This window comes from Fundulus heteroclitus, chromosome 12, assembly GCF_011125445.2.
Source record: "Fundulus heteroclitus isolate FHET01 chromosome 12, MU-UCD_Fhet_4.1, whole genome shotgun sequence".
Taxonomy (NCBI): Eukaryota; Metazoa; Chordata; class Actinopteri; order Cyprinodontiformes; family Fundulidae; genus Fundulus; species Fundulus heteroclitus.
In genome coordinates this window covers 35,569,455-35,592,678 of record NC_046372.1, presented here as the reverse complement: position 1 = coordinate 35,592,678, position 23,224 = coordinate 35,569,455, and the positions used below count along the sequence as shown (strand labels likewise).

General features: G+C 39.1%; 1 protein-coding gene across 4 annotated transcripts in view; it reads right to left on the bottom strand.

The window, feature by feature from the left end:
- LOC105928807 (rasGAP-activating-like protein 1) overlaps nucleotides 1-23,224 on the bottom strand; it is a 43,441-nt gene that overhangs the window by 11,832 nt on the left and 8,385 nt on the right. For 3 of the 4 annotated variants that reach the window (XM_036144539.1, XM_012866314.3, XM_012866312.3), the window contains exons 3-10: nucleotides 17,343-17,456; nucleotides 16,950-17,011; nucleotides 9,910-10,039; nucleotides 9,355-9,436; nucleotides 5,441-5,581; nucleotides 3,696-3,784; nucleotides 3,128-3,245; nucleotides 2,825-2,978 (exon numbers count right to left, since the gene is read on the bottom strand). In XM_036144539.1, the coding sequence (XP_036000432.1) occupies nucleotides 2,825-2,978; nucleotides 3,128-3,245; nucleotides 3,696-3,784; nucleotides 5,441-5,581; nucleotides 9,355-9,436; nucleotides 9,910-10,039; nucleotides 16,950-17,011; nucleotides 17,343-17,392 (826 nt within the window). In that variant the 5' untranslated portion in view covers nucleotides 17,393-17,456. The remainder of the gene's footprint in view (nucleotides 1-2,824; nucleotides 2,979-3,127; nucleotides 3,246-3,695; nucleotides 3,785-5,440; nucleotides 5,582-9,354; nucleotides 9,437-9,909; nucleotides 10,040-16,949; nucleotides 17,012-17,342; nucleotides 17,457-23,224) is intronic. The other variant, XM_012866315.3, reaches the window with a different exon arrangement.

The window sequence follows — 23,224 nt, the reverse complement described above, 5'->3', positions numbered from 1 at the left end:
ACAAAAGAAAAAGGAAATGTCACAACTGAAACAAATATAATATGTTGAATAATTAGTGCTCCAGGCACTAATTATTCAATTAGTGCAATTATTCAAGTCCAAAGAACCAATGATAATGAGATTTTATTTACATTTCTTTGGTTTCTTTGCTTTCCCTTATTGCTCATAATTATTTATTTATTTTTACCTTTTTTTCCTATACTGCATTGTATTTTTTTCTTTTTGCAAACTGGAAACATTTGTCACCAGTGTGTTAAAGAAAACACATGTATTACTTCAATCAATAGAAATTTGAAGCAAGTCTTCAACGCTGATTGATGGCCCACAATTACTGTTACTAACAGCTACAAAATCCTCCGACAGGCACTTAATCAGGCTTCAATAAAACCTTAGAAATTGAAAGATTATATCAAGCTGAAAGCAAATCACACAGGATTTCTGGATTTTCTGTATACATTTGTAGGATATTGATGCGCCACGGTCATTTTGTTGCAGTTTAATCAGCCAAGACATGATGTGCTTCTCAAATAAAACAGCACAGTATCACAAAGGAGAGCACGCTGACTTTGCTGCTTCATCACTGTAAATCCTTTTAGGTGGTGGTAGTAAAAACGTCCATGGTGACAGGACTGTCTTGTCAGGCGAAGCATTTGAACCTACAGGGATGGCAGGGCTGATTTTATTTTCCCCACACAGAGGATCGACAATATGCCGTCCCCGCCTTGCCCTATGCTCCTAATTTTAATGTCTGCCTGTTTGCAGCATCTATTCCTGATCAAGCAGTTACCAACTGGATCATGTGCAGTTGCTATGGAAACTTGGGTACTATACTTATTATCTCGAGCTACACGGATGAAGCTTGAAATCCGGTGCACAACTCTGTGTGAATTTTCTCTGGGGTTTACAGTGCGGAGGCAAAAACATGACTAATCCCGACCTCGGACAAGCTGTGAAAAGACTGTTGGGGTGTGTAAATAATCGCCATCAGGGTGGTAAATATAGTGCTGGTGGGCTTTTACCGCCCACATGCAGACAATAACTGTGGTGCTCAGGGACCTTGATGTCAATTGTGACTTAAAACAGCCGCCACTTTGAGAGAGTCTCAGGAGCAGGAAGCAATAACAGTAAGCTGCCGCGTTTCAGTCTGTGACCGAGAAACTAACACATTTACAGCAATGATTAGATGAAGTACAGTTGGGATACAGTGCCGAGCTCGTTTATTGGTACCGCTGGTAAAGATATGTAAAAAGCATCAAAATAAATGTGTCTTTTATTGCAGCAGCATGAATCTACACTAAAGCAATCCGTTATTTTATTTCAATAGCCTACATTTAAAAATTAAGCAACAATTGCCGCATATCTTTCCCAGTAGGACAGCACTTAATCTTTTCCTATAATGCAATGCATTTTCATTTAAAATATCTTGGTATGTTGGAAAGTTCAAAACAGCATGCACTCTAGCAAGGTCCCCAGTGCTTTTGGAAACCACCATTCTTAAAGGTGGCCATGAGGTGATCATTCTTCATCTTCAATGCCAAACCAACCTGGGCTGTTTCTTGCCGAAAACCAAAGCATACATTTCCAGAAGCATTGAAAAAAAAATACATTTGTGATGCAAGTAGAGGATGGGCTTTTTTTTTTCCTGCAATCACTCCAATCCAGAGAATGGCAGCTAAAACATTGACGGTAATGATTGTTTAATTAAGAAAACTTGCAAACCAAGGAACAAGCTGGTGAAGGACCAGAGGACATCTGGTGGTGACACCAAGGATGAAGTGACAGTAAACAGCTGAGGCACAAGGGGACCCACAAACTGTCACGGGCGGGTAACCAACGGAGCAGATGAGGAGTGAAGGGTACTGACTGACATAAAACTGCTGGGTGATCAGTGAGACAGGAACTCAAACACCAGAGCAGCTGGGTGAGGAACTGAACTGAAGACCTTAGGGAAAATGATCTTACTGAACCAAATGCTAACAACTGAAGTTAAAGTAGAAAGTAACTAAATTAACACACTGAGAACAGAACACAAGAACTAAGAATCAGAAACTAATGAGTACAGAACACCATAAATTACAAAACCAATGTGACTACCAGAACAGTAAGACCCATTTATCATAGCAGAGAGCTTCTAATGGTTATTATGGGGAGATGGTCATCGATGCCACTATACGCTGGCTAAAACAAATGGGCCTCTGTTTTACCTCATATTTTTACCCCGTGGAAACAGAAAGTCGAGCATTACTAATTAGAAGTTCCTATAAACCCTGACCAAGTGAACAAAAAGTTAAGATAAATGCTCCATTTATACATTCTTTAAGGTGTTAGAGGTTCCAAAAATGTTGCCTCTGGTCATTTTAAATAAAAACAGTTATTTCTCAACATTTGTTCCCCCTTTGAATACGTGTAAATTTACTGGTTGGATTTTTCTGTGTTTCTAGTTGGAAATTATGTTGATTATTTTGAAAGGTCTTTTTACTCATCTTTTGCAGGGGAACTGATAAATGTGGCCAGGACATTTTGTGATGAGTTTAGAGCTTAAACACATACATTTTACATACACATACATTTTTACTATTGTTTGGTTATGTAATCTTATTTATTTTTATTCCTTTTTTTTTTTCTTTGATCCTTCGAGTGCTTTTGACTTGACAATTTTAGCCCACAAGCTGAAAAGTTTGGACACCCCTGAAGTAAGCTATGCAAAGTCAAAGCTTCAGAACTAGAGTCTAGAACCAAATAATAATGTCAGCATATTCCAGCATCCTAAAGATGTTGCAGTGGCTATGAGAGAACTAAACACTTTCATTCTGTCCATCCTTACTTGTGTGGTTGACCTCTCTGGTATTAAGGTAATCGAGGAACGGCACCACCAGGCCTTGCCCCAGATAGATCTTCACCAGAGTCATCGCAACATCCTGCCTGCTCTCCACTGTAGTCACCTCCTCCAGCATGGTCAGGGCACTACTGTCCTCCACCTGTTCAAACGAGAGACCCTCATCACACGTTGAGAAACGACGCCTCTTTGGAAAAACGGGGACGAAATGTATCGCATGGAGCAGTCTCTTTGTTCATGATGGGGGTGAACGAATGGATATCCGTGGTGAGGACGAGCTGCGATGCTGACCTCTGCGGGGGAGATTACCGACTCAACCAGCAGTTCAATAAGTGGCTGGTAGTATGTGGACGGCAAGATCCGGTCCTCCACCAGACGCACCTTCAGGCGCAGCGCTCCCAGCTTACCGCTGGAGACAAATGACGACAAAAGGATCAACTCAAAAAATGTTAAGTGGGAATTTCTTGCACTAACCTTGAACTAAAGTGAGTCCCTTCAAGATATTAAACGTATGGTGCTACATAAAGACATTTTCCTTGTCATCGTGACTCTACTGAGTGTCCTTTAAACAAAGCTGAAAATCGTGAGACGGTTCCTAATAAGCCGGAGAAATTCACTTAATATTACATCTCTTTTGCATCTCATTCTGCCCTTTGTTCTAAAATTATCTTAAGGAACAGATGCTGTCAGGGACCTGGCCCTCCACCTGTGATTCTTCATTTAAATGCATGAAAGGGAGCATGAAGGCCAGCAACTACCTGTCCTTCTGTGCATTGTGCAAGCAAAAGGACTAGTGTGGCGTACAAATACACACAAAAAAAAGCCTCATTGCACAAACGAGCACACCCATAATTCTCACCCAGCTTCAGACTCATTTCTCAGGGGCAGCAAACGAAACCAGCCCTCTAACTGAGGTGTCTTGTGCAAACAGGCAAAAGGGATTTCCACCTGTGAAAAGAGAGAATGAACATGAAAGCAATGTCAACCAAGAACACAGTTTAAGGTCTTTTGCAAAGAACTTTCTAAATGTTGTCCTGTTCCAAAAACAAACATCAGCGTGGTATTTTGTAGGGATGAACATACAGTAGCACACAATGGTGAAGTGGTAGGAAAAGGACCGCCAACAGTGTTTTTATATCTACAAAGCTGAAAAGCAGCACCTATTTGGATTCAGTTTCAAGAAATTGCAGCAAATAAATTACTTGAAAAGGTATTGACTCCGGAGATTGCGGAAAGTTTAAAGCAGAATTAGGTTACAACACAATATCCCAAGTGTTTAACAACTTACAGAGCACTGCTTAGTCCATAATCGGTAAAAGGAAAGAGCATGATGCACCTGCAAATCTATCAATACATGGCCGTCCTCCGAAATTGACAGGCTGGGCAAGGAGAACATGAATCAAAGAAATAACCCAGAGGCCCATAGTAAGTATGGATCAGCTGAAGCTAATGAAAGCAGGTGGAATCTGATGACTGGGAAATTATTAGTTGTGCACTCCATAAATCTGATCTTAATTAAGAATGACAAGCTGGAAGCCGTTATTAAAACAAAGTCTAAAAAAAGTCCAGTTTATAAAAACATTCCATGTGTTGAAACATGGTGGTGGCAGCATCATGCTGTAGAAATGATTTTCCTGAACGAGGTCAGCATCAATGCGGAAATGGGAGGAGTTAAAAATAGGGATACATTGGAAGAAAACTGATAGTCAGAAATGACTAAGCTCAAGGACAGCAGGACACAACTGGCCGGCAAGATCATTTAATATTTTCATTTGCATTCTTGGTCCTTCAGTAGGTTACAAAGCACCAATCACAATGCACATTCCATAATGCACTACACCAGCCACATTTGGCAAAAGATGGAGGTATGCTACCTGCTGTGCTATGTGGAGTCAGATACCACAAGGAAACATAAAGCATCTTTCAACATAGCCAGATTTTATGGGGAGAGTTGGGGTCTAATGGTTAGGCCAGCGTTCTGAGAAGGCTGCAAGAACCTGGTCTGAACCACTCAGACTGCGACTATGGGTCCCTGAGCAAAGCCCATAGCCTCAGATTACTGCCTAGGTGCTGTAAAAGCTGTCCACTGCTCCCTAAGGAATTGGTTAAATGCAGAAGACAAATTTTGTTGGAATGTACAATTGCAATGATAAAAAGTTATTTTGCTTTCTTTCTTTCTTTCTATAAAGTCAGCCTAACTGGGTTCGAAAGTGCACATTTAGCTACTAAATTGATCTGGATGTTTGAAAGAAAGACCTATTGTTGGGATGAAGATGAACCAGACGGGGCACAGGTGCTGTCTTACTTCCCAAATATGTTGTTTTCTCAGTTCAGAATAAAACCAAACTGTAATCAACTTTCTACCAATAAACATTGCCAAGAAACAATTTCAAGCACGCTCCTCTGACGAAATGGCACAAAGTAATTTCCTTCCTCTATTTATAAATATGCACTGGTTTTAGTTGCCCTAATGCATAAACTCCAAATAAAACACACTGAGATGTGTGGTTGTAATGTCTCAAAATATAACAAGGTTCAGCAGCAATAAATTCAATAACGTGCAGTATTTAAAAGTCATCATAAGATCCTGATCATGATCCTGACCTTTCCTAGAAAGTCATTCTTGCCCACCATGTCCCAGTCCCAGACCTCCACGATCACAGTCCCCTCCTCACTCAGCTCCTCTGCATCCAGCTCCAGGTCTAAGGTTTCTCCCCAGTGAGGGAAACGGGTCTTCTTGATAATCTAAAAATGGTAAGAAATCCAAACAGGAAGGCTACGTATATCAGAAAGAATGTATAGAACAGAAATACATATTTTTGTCATATCAGCAAATACTTTTTTATATTTTAATGTATACAATAAATTCACCCAGTAAACTTTACAGCCATTTCTGCATTTCAAGCCTGTAAGACTTTAGGCATTCAAATAAAGTGTGTTAATAGAGTTTTCCTGGTAAGTCATGAGAAAGATTATTTATTTTTCATTTTTTTTGTAGTGTCCTGTCTGGCAATGTGACGATAAGAATTGTTGTCTTAATGCCAGAAAGAGCCCAAAAGATTTTACTTTGACAAGTGGAGCAGCACGGCTTTCGCCATAGTGCTCCGCTGGATTTATACGTGCAAGTAGCTTTATTATAATTTATGTTGGGAATATTTCATGTTATATGGACACTAAAACAAGAAGGTAGAAGAGAAAAAAAGGAGAAAAGGTGAAAGAAAGAGGAGAGAAAAGGGAGACAATGATACAATATCCTCTGTCTGCTTCTTCACCTGCAAAGAGAGATGTAAAAGGAAAAGTACAACCAGCAGATAAAGTATTACAGACACAATCAAGTAACGCCTTGATACCATCACTGAAGTATATACAGTATTAATTAATACGACATGTATAAAGTGAACGCTGAAGATAATAATAAGGGTTTTCTGTATGGAAGTGAGTCTGTAAGTACCTGGATCCAATCACCTGTAGGTGTTTGTGAAACTGTGCTTGTGTATGTAACGTTTATCCAAAAGAAAAATGCTCAATAGCGATTGTGAAGAGCCAAAGACCTGCCTCCCAGAGCAACGAGGCAGACGCCAGGGGAACCAAAACCCTAGATGCCCAAAGGGACTTTCAGAGTAAAGGTGTCAAAGAGGGGCCAATACAGGAAATCTGCCTCCCCCACCCAAGGGGAGAGGAGAAACGGCACCAAGGAAACCCGCCAACAGCAACAGACAGTGCTAAAGCCCCCGGAAGCTGCGAGGACGAGCCGGCAGCCAGCTACGCTGGAGCGGATCCGGCCATGGGCCCCAGGGACCTGAGGACCCAGGGGCGTCCCATCCCCCAGCGGCGGCCTGACCGAGCCCCGGGGGGCAAGGCCCCGCGAAGCAGCCGCCAGGAGCGAGCCGGCATCCGCCCAGGCACCTGACCCCGGACACCGAGTACCACCAATGCACCGGCAGGACAAGGCGCCAGCCAGCGGAGGGGAGCAGGACGGGGGGATGAGCTCTACACTTAGGTGGAGACCTGAGATGTCCAGGGAGAGGGGGCAGTATAAACCCAACCTGACAAATAAACGAACAGAAAACTACATACACAGTCTCATTCACTCACTCCCACCCTAGTGCCCCCACATGCAAACGCTGCTAAAAAAAAAGAAAAGAAAAGAAAATGACGCAGTATGCACACTTGCTCTTATCACACACATCCTGTTTTCCCGGGTCCATGCACCGGCAACCCAACTGTAGGTGAACCCTAAGATCAAGATGGGGGGGGGGGGGGGGGGGAGAGGGGTTCCATCACAACCTGACTTACCCAGTTCATGCTTCGGTCCAAACCCCCGTCCCACACCTAGGCCAGACAACCCACGGGCCAACACGAACCGAGAAGAGAAAATTCTAAAACAGGTGATATTTGCATTTTTGTGCCAAATCCTGTCGTCAGGAAAAGACAATATCCACCAGAAGATACATTTTTAAGCAACAAAGATGAGCAGAGAATCTCTAGATTTCTAACAAGTAGGAGAACATTATTACAATACATGCAAAGAATGTAGTACTGGAATATTGTATATATTTATAGATGATTCCCCGTCTACAGGATCCTATGTCATTTATTAGTACAAAGAAATCTGTATCAAACTGAAAGAGCAGGAGTTTATTAGACGTCCATCTTGCAGAAGGCACTCCATTAACAGCCATCATCTGAAATGTGCTGAAATACTCTTTTCATCCTTAGGAAGGAAGGAAGGAAGGAAGGAAGGAAGGAAGGAAGGAAGGAAGGAAGGAAGGAAAACATTTCCATGTTTTTTTTTCTCTTTTCCATATTTTCACAGATTAGGAAACACTGATATCTAATTTCAGATGTTTGCAAACCAACCAAGTAGGAACCCTGGGTTTTACCTACACTTAAATTCAGAAGGGTATAATCATGGGCATCCATGACATTAATTTGGGGATTTGCGATGCATTTCTAACATGCTGTATTAGTTTTATACTGCATATGTAAGGGGTCACACACATTACAAATGTTTCACTTTTGTCTCATCAGTCCACATAACATTTCCCAAATGCCCTGGGGATCATCCAGATATTTTTTGGCCAATCTGATATTGATCTATGTTACTTTTGGTCTGCAGTGGTTTTCGCGTTAGAATGCTACAACAAAAGCCTTTTTTTTACCTAGTCTCCGTCTTTGTTGCTGAATCACAAACATTGATGTTAACTGAGGTGAGTGGCAATGAAAAGGAAATATGTGATAAACTCAAACTTGTACACCTTAAATTATTGAAGATGTATGTCATATGACTATTTACCCTGAAATAAAAAAAATTTTAAACAATTTCAAACTAAAAATGTATCCCAAATTGTGAAATCCATTCCTGTGAGAAGAATCTATGTGAATTTCTAACAGAACTAGAAAGCATCTTCAAAGCAGCGTTGACTCTCTTCTGCTGGTTGTTTCACAACCACTTACCGTATATGTTGAAACAAGACCAAAATATTCAGATGTCGGTCTCATTGAACACCTCACATGAGACAACGACCCTAATGGCTCTGAAAAAGCACGGGTGGGGCTGTAACCCGTGACTCCACGGAGCCGTTTAAAAGGTGATTGCTCTACGTTTAATACGTAAAGCTGAAACTCATAATCCACAATCAAAACTGAACAAGAGCACGTTATATTAAAGTAGAGGATGTATGGGTTGTGAAGGTCATCCCTGCAGTCCTGTTCCCAACACAGGATATGTGAATAAGACTAAAACAAATATTCAAAAACCATCTGATAAATCTTCTGCGGTTCAGAATAGAAGCATAAAGTTACATATCCCTTGTAATCCTCAACAAGAAAACATCTCATGGCCGACATCATGATGTGTCTTAACTCTCCTGGCTGAAATGTGTTGCAGGCTTAAAGGAGCTTTGCATAAATTCCAGAGTTTGTAGAGAAGTCTGCCCCCTCTGGCGACAAGCTGAAATGACACCAGTGTTGTGAAGAGGAAAAGCATCTGCCACTGCGACTGCAATGGTCTTCTGCTTAGAGGCGTGATGTCCTCTGAGGTAAAAAGTTATAAATATTGAAGTTAGCCCCCGTTCTCTCACTGAAGGGTCAGTGGTGGTGGAGACTCAACAAGGTAGCAGGATGAAGGAGAGTGTGCAACGCGTCACACAGAACAAGACACAAATCACCCTCTCATGCACTGACTAATCCAGCCTGCTGTATAAAGGCAATGTGCTAAATAGAGGAAAACTCGTATTACATGTTGAGCAGTTGTAAGGGCATGTAGAGGAAAGAGAAAAAAATATATTTAAAATTGTGCAATGATCCTTTAAAATGCATGGATATACAAATCAAATTAATCTTGAATTAAAATCTAAATAATTATATTTTTCTGCACCTATCTTATATATATATAAGATGCTAATGATGTGCCAACTGTAGCAGTTTATGATGTAGATAATCAATAATTACAAAGGAAAAACAACCTTTCGGCACTGTGACTCTCTTGCATGCTCGACATGAGTTACAAAGCTCACCGAGGTCTCCGCACTGTGGTTGTTGTAAATAACTCTTCCAAAAGGATCCGACGTTCCAGAAATGTCTCTCGGGGCCAAGTCCCTGTGGGTATCAGCAGACCAAAACACCACTTGTGATGAAAATGATCAATCTGATCTGATTACCTTTTTAAACAACTCATATAATGTGGCAAAACAAAACATTATTCTTGACATTAGTCTTTAAGACTAAAACTATGAGCCATTTGAGCTTGGTTGAAAACCAGTGTCAAATCCTGATTGACAGACTTGTTAGTGGCTGAGAGATTGGGACACGCAGATGGGGCAGTGAGTGGGGTGATGGTGGCACTGTGACTCAGAAGAGAGTGTGGAAGCCTATGAAGCGATGGCAAGAAGGTTTTATCGCAGAAATTGTTATGGTGTGGCGAGACACTTTGCCCTAGAAGCTCAATAATGTTCAAGATGTAAACTAAATATTTAAAAACTATTTCCTCTAATCTGATCACAAGTTTGCTCCTGAAACGCTTGAGTCATCCTTGTTCATTTGAGCTCCTTATACTTTTTTTTTAATTTTACCTGGCTTCGATGACCTTGCACCGTAGGCAGCTCTTCTTGGTGTCTCTGACGAGCTCCAGGCTCAGGTGGATCTCTCCTTGAACCTCCTCATCGGGGTCAACCCTCGTCAGGTTCATCCAGCTATCAAGCCCTGAGGAGACCACACGCAGAGACACTGTTCTCCACAGTAATTTGCAACAGGACATGACTGCAGCAGGTTGTAAAACAATAGTTCTTACGGTGCCGTGCAAAAGTCTGAATACCCTTTAAACATTTATATTTGGTCATGTTACAACCACACGGATATCTAATATGATTTGCCAACAACACAGACTGGCCACCTGTCCAGGGTGAACCCCGCCTCTCGCCCAGTGAACGCTGGAGACAGGCACCAGCAACCCCCGCGACCCCATGAGGGATTAAGCGGGTCAGAAAATGGATGGATGGATGGACAAAGTAGTGCATATTTGCAAATATGAAGACATTTTTTTATGTTTTACATAAATAATCACTTAAAATTTTTCATTTCTAGAGACAGAATTGTTTCCCCAACCGTCTCAGTGAAATACCTCAGGCATTCCCGTACTTGCTAAATAGAAGGATTCCCTCAGCATGATGCTGTCACCACCATGTTTTAAGTGGGGAAGCATCTTGAGGGTATTCACTTTATGCCAACCGGTGTTTTACAGGCTTGGTTTTGGTCTTACATTGCAAAAGCAGAACTAAAAATAAGTACAGTTTTCTTAAAATTAGTGTAACTGTCCTTAATTTGAGCAGGTAGATAAGATGATCTGCCAATGGAATAAGATTTTTGCACTTAAAATAGGAACAACTCATCTCCATCGTCTTATTTCAAGCGCAGGATGTCTAATTATCTTATTTTAGGGGTCAAAATATTCATTCCATTGGCAGATAATATCATTTACCTGCTCAAATCAAGGACAAAAACCCAAATTTTAAGAACATTTTACTTATTTTAAGGTCTGTTTTTGCAGTGTATATGGCTGTTCTTGACAATCTTCCATAAAGGCCAGTGCCCATATTCACAAAGAATCCAAAGCCTAAAAGTAGCTCTTACTGACGTCCTTTTAGGAAAAATCTTAGAATTTGGCAAATTCTAAGATTTTTCTTAGAAAGATATACAAGTGTACGGGTTTGCTCATACAGTGTATAATTTTCTATCGTTATATACGGTGTCTGTCAGGCTTTGAAAATTGTCCAACTATTTTAAAATCCTGTCATTTGAACCAGCCTTAAGGTAAGTTCAAACATTTTGATGCTGTGTGACAATTATTTAATCTTGCTAAATTTCATCATCATGACACATTTCTTAATCCAACCTAATTGGTTAATTTATCTCGTCTGATTACTAGGAGAGCATCTGTGTTTATTTATTTAGATATTTTTTTGTTTCTTCTATCAACCAATCACAGCTCTTAGAAAACAGCGTCACACCTAGCAACAGGGTCAACCACACCTCCTCCCTGAGAGAAAAATCTCCTTCGTCTCCATAGTCAGAGTTGCTCTCAGCAACTATCTGAATGACTCTAATGCCAAAACTTCTTGGCAGAGATCTTTAGGCTAAGATGGGGGCTTTCTGGGAGGACTCCTAGAATCTATGTGAATACGGGCACTGATTTCTTGTCATGTTCTTCCACAGACTACCTGCATTTTGACTGAGATTAAATTACACACAGGTAAACTTTGTTGGCAAATTAGGTGACTTCTGTTGGTTGCACTGAATTTTACTTGGAGATATAAGAGTAAGACGGGCTGAGTAAAAATCAAAAGTTTTGATTTTTATTTGTAAGAATTTTGAAAATCATATTGTTTTACTTCTAATTCATAATTATGTACTGCTTTGTTTTGATCTATCATTTAATATCCCATTAAAGGTACACTGAGATCTGCAGGGATAATGGGATCAAATGGATAAAGATTAAGGGTAATGAACGCTTTTGCATGGTACTGAAACAAAATTCACTCATTTTATGTGTTCTTGTAAAAGGGATTAGCACAACACTGTTCATGTCTCTTTGGTACATACACATTAAGCTTTACTTAAAGGAATATAATGCAAATCCAACATATTGCAGTTTTTCAAAAAATCCTACTGTTTTCACGTTGAACAAACGAAATGAGAAGGATTCATAGATTTAGATAAATAACAATGAATGAGTGTCTTAAATCTGGATGCTGACTTTTTCCGCCATCGGATACTTTCCTTAGCAGGTCAAATACGTTAGCTATGAGGAAGTGACATTACTCAGATTACTGAATGATGAGATAACTTGAGAATGTTCTTTTTTTAGATTGCTTTCCAGAGATGTTCGGTCATTAGCCAGCCACATCATAAAACTACAATCCAGTGAGTTTTGCAGCATCTCGGCCATAAAATGTCTTCCATAAAGGGATCTTCTGACAGAAGACCCCTTTTTTACTCTGCTCTGTTCCTCATTCCTTTTCATTTGAAATTCAAGTTGCAAAGAAAAGAAAAAGAAGTTTCATCCTTGTAAAGAAACTTGCTCCAGAACTTGTTTTACAGGTTTCCTCTTAAAGTGTTATCTGGTCTATCAGCCCGAGCAAAAGATACCGTCTGAGACAGAGCCCTAGTATTTGCTTCGCTGTGAAAACAAGCAAAGGCATTCGGACCTGAAGAAAATCTGTTTTACAATGCACACTCTGTTTTTTTGGTAGATTACATTTAAAACCAAAAATGCATACATGTTTACAAAATGACATGTCTTAAAGAGCGAAGTACTATGACTTTATGAATTTTTACACCAGTAGCTCATTCTGGTTACATACAAAGGTTTTCAGATTAAATTAACTCTGCTGATTTATTATATTTTATGTCGGTGTTTTACACTTTGGGTTTTTTCTCTATTTGTTAGTTAACAAAGTGTTTTTGTGTATATTTACCATAACAACACCACGTGACCGGAAGTACGATATAAACAAGGATACGCAATGAAGCAAAGCGAGTCAGCAACACCCAAATTTTGTATTTGATACGTGATTCTATATGCCATAGAGGCAGAATTTTGATGTCTTCAGTATGTGTCTGCAATGTTGAAAGACATAAAAAATAAGGGAGAGTCATTGAATGGCAAAGGTGAGTCCCTATTCATCTGACAAACGCGCCTTGCCATTAAAATGTATGGATTTAGACTTAAAGAAATAACCTCAAATAAACCCAAAATGGACTAGGAATGCTAGAAAGTGTAAAGTCAGACACATTTTAGAAGTAGACAGATGTGATAGCTAATTGTTATTTTGTGATTTATGTTTACTCTGTCTACACTTTTCCTGCTATTTTAATTACATTTTTTGATTAAACATCAATATCAATATCTATCAATAAACCATTAATTTGCCTTTCTGGTATTTTGTCAATACACCAGCCATTAATCTTGGTACACTCTCTATCGCTCTCTAGGTATTAAAATATCGGAAAGAATAAAACACATCATATTGTACTACTAATGGTAGTAAGTCTCCCAGTGAGCACACTATTTTTACGTATTGACATTATTCCCATTTCCCACTTCTGAGGTAAATTCAATATAGCTATGTAACTGTATAGAGTAATTCTTCACAAATATACATTTTACAGCTATTTTTACAAAATGTAAATAATTTAAAACATTGGTGTTGTCACCATTATAAATGTTTGGTTATAGCACATGCTGTGGACTTTAGTTCACTTGGTACAAAAACTGGGAGGACAGGCTATTTTTTGAGAACTAATCTGAGGCTGTTTTTTTTTTAAAGAATGTTGCTGACCAAGATAACAATGAACACTGCACACAACATCTTAAACAAATCAATCTGTTCAATCAAAGATTCTTCAGCTCTAACACACTAAGGAACAGTACAAAGGCTCATATGGCAGAAGAGGAAGACACTAACACAAATATTGTTACCTGGATTATTTTGATTTTCTTTTTGTTGTCGTCTACATTTGCTCATAACTTTGTGTTTAGCACAATCGCTTGAAATCCTTCATTTAGACTTTATGTACCGTAAATCTTGGTCCAACCTTCTGTACAACATTAACTGCAGGCCTTTGAATTTTTTAATCACAAGTACATCAGACGCCCAATAAAGTGTCCAGTAAACGTGACTTGAATAAAACTGAGTGACCTCTTCCACAAAACATGTGGCGATGGCACATGGGGACTTAATCCTGCCTTGAAGTATTTTGCAAAAGGGGCTATGATGACACCTTGTCTAATAGTGTTTTGATCTCGTTTTTCTGCCAAAACAGTGAAGACCTTTGGCTGAATGGACTCCACAAGACTACTTGGTGCCTGAGTTGAATAATCAGGCACCAAGATGCTATCTGGAGGAGGTCTTTTAAGTCCTTCATATTGTGAGGAGAGGACTCCCTAAATTAGCACTTCCAGCAGAGGTTTCATTGGACTCAGATGTAAAGAATTTATTTTCATAGATTTTAAAATGACAAGAACTAACCAAAAACATTAAAATATGTGTATTTTACATAATGTTAAGGTGAACTCTGACAATTCCAGCTCAAAGGTCAGTACTGGTAGCCCTTCGTATGACACGGTACAAATGAAGTAGCTCTCAGTTTTAAAAAGGTTACTGACCCCTGGTGTAGATGGTCTCCATCAGTGCTGAGCTTGGTGGTATGTGTTAAAGTAACATCTCCATGGATAGCAAGACCAAAAGGTTTTCAAGCAAACCACCATGCGCCCTAATTCTTTCCATTAGGCATCCGGCTGCCATGGCCTGATCATCCATCTTAAAAGGGACAGTGTGTAAATACATATTCTGGCAAAGTCTAATAACCTCACATCAAAAATAAAAGCATTCTCATAACTTAGAATTAGTAGTTTATAATTACATAGGTGTCGGTCTGGGAGGCGTCATTTTGTGTCGCCATTTCTGATTTCAGTAGCCCAAAGCGGACACACATATCAGCCATACGCATTTCCCCAATCTGTCTCTGAAGACGTGCTGTCGATGGAGGAGTATAAACAAGCAAAGATGACGTAGATCGTTCTATTTGCCATTTTCTTTTGAAATGGAGGACCGTCCATAGTTATTGCCCAGCGAGAAGGAAGAGAAAGTAACCAAGAAAAGAAAAAGTAGTAATAACCGGGAGAAAATTAGAGTCTATATCAGCGCAGCTGTTATTACCAGGTTAAGATCATTCAGGAAGGAGTGGAGACTCAAAACTGATGAGGACAGGTAAGTTAATTCAACATAACAGTGAAGTTTATTTTGCCGCCACGTTAGAAACAGGGCAGTGTGGTCCAGAGGGATATTTCAGACGACCAGTTCACGCTTTCTATTGCGCAACACCTGAAGCACATCTCTTTACTGCGCTTTAAAGTCTTAAAGTTTGATTATTTTAGAGTTCAAATAAGCGACTGCACACTCAGAAACAAGCCCTAAAAAGCACGACTCAGAGAATTTACAGGCGACTGTAGAAAAAGACAAGTGAACTTGACAACAATACCAAAAAACATTTCACACGATGACCCTAGCTTTTGGCTATTAGCAGTAGCTAATACATGGAGGACATGTTTATATTGTCACAGTTATTATACCTCGGGGCTTCCGTAGTAGCCATTACGGCGAAGTCGTTTGTAATTCATTTAGTGCACCACTTGATGGTGCGCCAGTGTGAAAATCCTATACACTGGGGCTTAAAGGAGAATGTGATCCATCAGATCAGAATATCTTCTTCCAGTACCCCGAAATTCAGCTCTGACGCTTGTTAGAACTTTTTGGAAGTGTACAGAGGTCATCATGGCCGCTATGATTGGTCTACGCAGCCACACACACAACCAGCTGCTATGCTCTGTATATTCTGAGACTTTTCTCTCAGATCCAACAGTAATTGGTGTTTGCTCCATATCATGCATCAGTAAAGCAAACCACTGTTCCTTCCTTGAACAACTTAGCTAAATACTGACCACTGCAGAATGCAAACATCATAGAAGAGGTTTTGGAGATACTCTGACCAAGTCGTCATAAATTAAATTGCTAAGATTTTACAATATTGTTTACTTTTCATGCAATGTGTATCTTCATAGTCTTTACTTTTGGTCCTTTATTTTCCTGTGAAGCACTTTTGTGGATGAATAAATAGTGCTATACATGTAAACCTGCCTAAATGGCTAGCAATCACAATTTGTCTGTCGTCAAACTCACTCAGATCTCAACATTTCCCAATTTCCTTCCTTCCAACCCTTCACCTTTGAGGATAAAACAATGTTGCGCCTGACTGGTGCACGTAGGGTGATAAATGGAAACAAATATGATGCGGCACAAGCCGTTACGGACCTGAATGCAGTCCTGTCACATCTAAACATCCCGCAAGTTATGTGGTTATGTCTGGATTGTCTTTCAGTTATTCAGGGACATCAAACATGAGGAGAAACTATAAAATCAAGGCCAGACTGTGAGAGAAATCCTGCGAGGGAGTCTGTGACTCACTACCGTCATGGACCAATGAATCACTGGAATGAAGGGCATGCCAGGTGGTGCTCACCAGCACCGTATCTGTATGCAGCAAACATAACATGATAAACTCCTACAGAATTACAGTGAAACTACTGCGCTATCAAAGTGTTTCATGTTTTTATATGCCATATGTTTGGCCAAGACACTGCAGAAGGTGCAACAGTTGACGCTGGGTAAACACTGGGACCTGAAAGGGAAGCTTTTCTGTGAGGGAACCAAGCATTTTATAGTGTAAGGTCGTTTGAAATGCATTGGCTGCCCTCCTGGTTTATGATACACAATGAAAAATCCCAGGGCTTACGCAGATGAGCAGCAGGAGCACCCTCACACAAAAAGAAAAAAAAATCCCAATGACTGTGTTGAAAGTAAATGTTCAGAAAAGGGATTAATCAACACAAATAAATCAAATTAAACGTGTGAGAGGACATCAATAAACATTCCCAGACTAAAAACAGTCATTTGACTCTTGAGTATCTCGGGAAATCCATGTATGTTTAACTTTTGACCTTTAGTCATGTTCTCTACCGATCACAGTCTAAGACTTATTTTGTTAGTTGTCATACCTTTAGCTTGAGACCCAATGGCTTCTTTGAACAGAGTAATCTTTCCAATAACATCATCATGTCTGCAGAGTAACATAAAGAAGGGATTATCAGATAAAACATATTTACATTTTGGTGAAGCTGTAAAATAAAAATAAAAAAAGATTACAGACTTAATAGTCCAATATAAAACATTGAAAAACGGCAACTTGATCTGGACAGCCATCTGTCTGATGATTTATTCAAAACTTGGCTGTCTTTTTTTGTTTTTTCCAAAAACCGTGCAGCTGAACTCGAAGTTCAGTTCATGAGCTAAGTAAAAAAAACATGAGGAATGTAACTCCAATGATCACCCCCACCTGATAATGGGTTAAAATGAAGTAATTCTAAAACTGCTTCAGACAGACATGTTACCCAATCGTGTCTTCATCCATCACAAGGAACGACAGTGAATGAAACCCCATCGGGAGGTGCAACGTGTACTCTTCACCCCAGAAAGGATTGAGGTTCTTCCACACTGTAGCGGTCCTGGGAAAAGATGTGCAAAATGTTGCTTTAAGAGAATCTGCTTTATCTTTGCCAGCTGCCTAAGGTGATTAAAAACTGGACTTGACCACTGCTTCAACCTGGCAATCTAGTTAAAGATTACTGTCTATTTTAAAACCCAAGTTTAAAATGGTCTGCTTATAAGTAAAGGCGCCAAGGGGGCCAAATCAAAGGGAGATGGTTCACAAGAGCTGCTGGGACAAAACACCATCACCTCTGTTTTCTTTTCATTTAAAGTTAAAAAGTTTAAAGCCAACCATGCTTTAATGTCTTCAAGACACAACAGTAGGGGCTTGATTTAAAAGGCTCCTTTTTTAATGGCATGTATATGTGACTGTCGTCAGCATAAAAATTAAAGGAGATCCTATATTTTCTGAGTATTAAATCCAAAGGAAGCTAATAAAGAGAAAAAAGCAAGGGGCCAAGGACTGAGCCCTGCATAACCCCATAATGTAGAGGAATAGGTGAGGATTCAAAATCAGCTATTTTTCCAGACAGGGTTCTGTAAACAAGATAATACAATATCGTGATCCACTGTTTCAATAACAGTGGTTAGGTCAAGCTAAACAAGAACATTTGCCTGAATATGTAATTAAAACTCTCACTAAAACAGACTCTGTACTATGCTGAGTTTATTGTATTTATCAGGATTTATGGAAAAACGTAGCTTAAAATCATCAGCATAACATTTATAGAAAGTGTCCCATATGTATCAATTCAACATTTATCCCAGGCAGACAGACAGATGCAATTACAATTCAAACCAGCCTAGTGCAGTTCCCTTGATCCATACAACATGTTGAAGTCTTTCTGAGAACACTGCATTACATGCAGCCCTGAGATTTAACAGGAAAAGTACAGATACAAGTCTATTATCTACAGCCCTGACAATATCATTAGCAATTTTAACCGGTGTTGTTTCAGTGATATGATGCACTCTGAAACCTGACCGAAACTCTATATCAGGTCATTGTTGTGTAAATGTTCACATACTTGATTAGCAACCATTTTCTCAAGAATAGTTGCCAATGACCTCTTTGTTGCTTCTCTGATTAATGTTCACTTTACTCAGCCTTTTAATTCAGGTTGACGGTCATGTCATGGTAGGTTTGTGTCATACTTTTCTGTTTCCAGATGAAAGATTTAGCAATGCTGTACGAGATTTTCAAAGGATATTAGGATATTGTCTCTAACCCAACTGAACTGAAGTAAAACTTCCAAAAAATCCTCAGTCAACAACAGGTAACCGTAAACTTTAAATAACAGGTGGAACCCCATGGCACAAACAAGAAGTTAATAGAGTTTGATGGAATGATCTGTAAATAAGCCTAAAAGAGTAAAGAGTATCTACACAGAGAGGGGTTATTGTAGAATAGGGACAATGTTGGGATTAGCAGGTGGAATTCAGGAATGAGAAGCATGCATTTTAGGACTAGGGGACACTGATTGACAAACAGTATAAATACACAGGGACTAGGTGAAACAGACACAGAAACAATGAAAGTATATAAACAAAAAACAGAACATAACATGAGAATGAATCAAAATACCAACCAGCAGGTAATAAAGAACCTCAGAAGTGGGAACAACATGAACTGAATTGAACACAGACCTCAGGAAAAGACAGGTTAGTTAAAAGAGAACTAAAGTAAGCAGAGTAAAACAGTACCTGAAGATTACAACTCAGATCAGAATCTAAATGCATGAAAACATTTACAATAAAGAAAGAGAAATCTCAAAACTAAAAGATGAACTAAGTATAAAATGCCCAGAGTGACAGAACCACAAATTAAAGCACAAAATAATCTTGATGTGAAACCAAAGTCCCAAGGATAGTAGCCGAAACCATGCTTTAAACTTTTCCATGTTTCTCCCTGGGCTGTCTGCTGTGTTCCTTGGTCTTCATGCTGCTGATTGTTCACTTGTGTTCTCTAACAAACCTCAGAGAACAGCTGGATTTAGACAGAGATGACACTACACACAGATGCACTCAATTTACTAATTAGACTTCTTCTGAAAGCATTTTATTGACTGTATTGGATTCTACATAGTGGAGCGGTGGGAGAGGTGTGGCAAATGCAATTGGCAACTATTTTCATATTCTTACCTGTAAGAAATGTTTGATTATCCTTGCACTTTACAACGATACACCACTTTGTGGCAATCACATAAAACATAGAACTCAGTGACATTTGGAAGACAGACAAAATGCTGAAAAGTTCAAAGAGTATGAGTACTTTTGCAAGGCTGGTAATATGCAACAAAAAGACTTGAAATTACAATCGATACTTCATATTTCCCTATACAGTCACACAGAGGGAAAATTTGTCTCTGTGTTTAACCAATCCCTTAGGGAGCAGTGTGCTGCCGCAGTGAGTGGCACACGGATAGCAATCTGTGATCAAGGGTCTTGCTCAAGGAGCCAGAGTCACAGACCATCCTAACCCCTAGGCCACATGTAGCATTTATGAAATCACATAGCAGAATATATAACATAGTTTAGATATAAGGCAACGATGGTATGAGATCTTCTATAGCTAAGCATTATTTGATGCTAATACTCAATAGTTTTAGCAGCAAGCTCCCAATCTAACCTTCCTAACGTGATTGAGAAAGCAGAGGGATAAACTAGATAAACTAAGAAGTTTATATATATATATATATATATATATATATATATATATATATATATATATATATATATATATATATATATATATATATATATATATATATATATATATATATATACCAAACCTGTCTGAAAAGAAACATTGCTGCATATCTGGAGTTTGATAGAGACAACAGTGAAACAGCCTTGGCCAAAGGCTACCTTTAATTACACCAAAATCGGATTTTAGGTTTAAATAAAAAGCAACAAATTGCATTATGAATCCACCATCTAAACCCCTCATCTTTGTACAGCTTTGGTGATCATGCGAGAGGCTGGAAAGATCGCTAGTCCAGACATGCAGGGTGAGCAAACATACACATACTCTGACCTGGGGGTTATATAAAGAAACCAATTGACATAACATGAATATTTTTTTGGACTGTGGGAGTAAGCTGAACTACCCAAAGAGAACCCATGTATGCCTGGGAGAACATCCTAACTCCCTGCTACCTCCATGGAAAAAGACCCCGGGTTCAGATTTAAACCCAAACCCTGCTGCAAGGCAACACTGCTAACAATTGAACCGCCATGCAGCCCATAATAGACTTCAGGTATGTTTCACTGCTCCTGGACCACAAGCGTTTGCCATCACTGAGGAAAATATCTGGACTGAAATGATCCAGTTACTTGAAAAAAATAAATAAAAAAAACCACCAGGAGAATATCTGTATGAGAATTGAATCTCAAGACAAAACTACAGGTCATATCAAACAACTAAAGAAAAAGCCAAAAACTAATGTGGTTAAATGGCTTTGAAATTTCAGAATTGGCCTAAGCAACCCAAATGCCTTTATCCTGATTGTTTTGATTAATCAGTTTTTATTTGATTTTCGCTTTAATCTGAATTATTCTATTCAGAATTGTATTGTTTTTATCCTTTGATTTAAGCCTTTGAATTTCTTAAATTCTCTGGGTATGCAGCTGTGTCATGGTTGTTTTTTTCTGGACAGTCCTTTGACTGAATATTTTTTAACAATTTGTAATTATTATTATTATTATTATTATTATTATTATTATTATTTCCTTTATATGCTAGCTTGTTACTATTTATATATTTTAGAGACGGGATCATTTTATGGTCCTAAGGAGCTTTAGGATGTAATTTTCTTTGTACTCTGAGAGCTTTTGTGTAATTTTTTTCATAGTCTCTGTCTTTCTGGTGGTATTGTGATATCAATTAGCATGCAAATCTTGTCTTCCTTGCTCTTGACGATGATGTCTGGTTTGGTGGCTTTGATCTCTGTCTGTCTGGATTGGCATGTCACAGAGGATGACGACATATTGATTTTCTGTGACTGTCTGTGGCTGATGTTTGTAAAATTTTTCAACAACAGTATTTATCTTATATTTTCTGCTTATTTTTCAGTGCAGATATGTTGCTGCCTTATTACGCCTCTGGGTGTAATCAGTTTTTGCTAATACTGGGCATCCTGAGATGATGTGGCCGGTCGTCTCTTCATATTTTCCATATACTCTGCATAGTGGGTTGATCCTGTCTTTCATGGCATGGTGGTCATAGGATCTGGTAGCCAAGCTCCCAGAAGCCCTCCAGTCTTATTATTAGCTTTAGTGGACTCATTAATGTGGATCTCTGACCATTCTTGCTTATTCAGGTCTTTATTTTGATCCATGTTACTCCTTCATTGTCACTCTTACTGTTTTCCTAGGTCCTACACCAGAAGTTTTGAATTGCTTTGATGGTAGGTTGTTCATTCACCTTGAGAGTTTTGCTTCCTCGTTCTCGATAGAATTGCTTTGGATTTTCTATAAAGATCTTGTTTTGTTTTCTGAGTCTCTTTGCTATTCCTTGTAAGCATTGTTTCCATTTCATCTCTTTGACTTTGGAGCCCTTCTCAATTTCACTGAGGAGCGAAATGTCAGCTCTTTGCTTATTTATCTCTTTCATAATTTTTACTTCCTTGTTAGTTGTCTTTCTTCCTTTTCTGTTGTTGCTTAGATTTTTCTCCCGATTTTTCAGTGACTGCCTTAGCTGTTGCCTAAATGAGCTGGTATACTGTAGTCAGTGGTGGGCACAACTAACCAAAAAGTTAGCATCGCAAACTCATATTTCACACACAGAAATGTTAGCTTCGCAGCTATTAAACCAAAGATTAATAAGGAAATTTGAGGAAGCTAACACTAGCCGCCAATAAACAGCTGCCACCCAGTCTGTGTCAGACATCTTCAGACAAAAGTTGGTGCACGCATACACACAGCATATGATCAACGTACACAGCACTGTGTGTTTGAGAGGATAGTTGTTTTAGTTAAGGATAAATGACTTTTAATCTTTAACTTTTAGACAGCAGTGGGAGATTATGAAAATAATATTCTATCCATCTGTGTCCAGATGACACGCAACGTTTTTTTCTAAAAAAAAAAAAATAATAATAATGTTGCGTGCGAGTCAGGAAGTCACTCCGGTGTTGGCAGTTATTGCGGGAGAAACAGGCAACCAGCTCTATTACCTCAGTTCAATTCAATTGTAAACAGTATTAATGAACAAAGCCACTGATAATAAATAGACATGACAACACTACTGGAAGCTCGGAAAACAGTGCTGAGCATTACTGGAGGTCAATTTCCCCCTCTGACATCATTCTTTAACAAACATGAAATAAATCATGACATTTAGGGTTACTTATTGTTGTAACATCGACGATATCATAATGTGCACTATTTTTGATTAGAAAAGCATAAAGATTAACTTCATCATTGTTGTGTAGAAGAAAAATGTTTTCTTGTTTTTCATATGCTGGTTTAGTGTCCCTTGAGGCTTGCCGTAGGACAGTAAGCTGCTCGGCGTTTTGTCCCGCTGAACCATGCAGCAACCCAGAAGCTCAGCTCCGAGTCCAGTCTCCTTTCACCTCATGCAGTGCCAGTGACAAACCCAGAAAGCTTGGTTACGTTGCTGATCAAAGGGATTAGAGTCACACTGCGACACACTGTTTACAAAAAAATATGCAAATATTGGTGTCTCTGTTTTTGAGCGATGGACCCGACAATGGGACTGGACCGCATCATAACAAGAAGCTGAAAACAGCACCACTTATTACAATGTTTTTTGTGGAGCCGT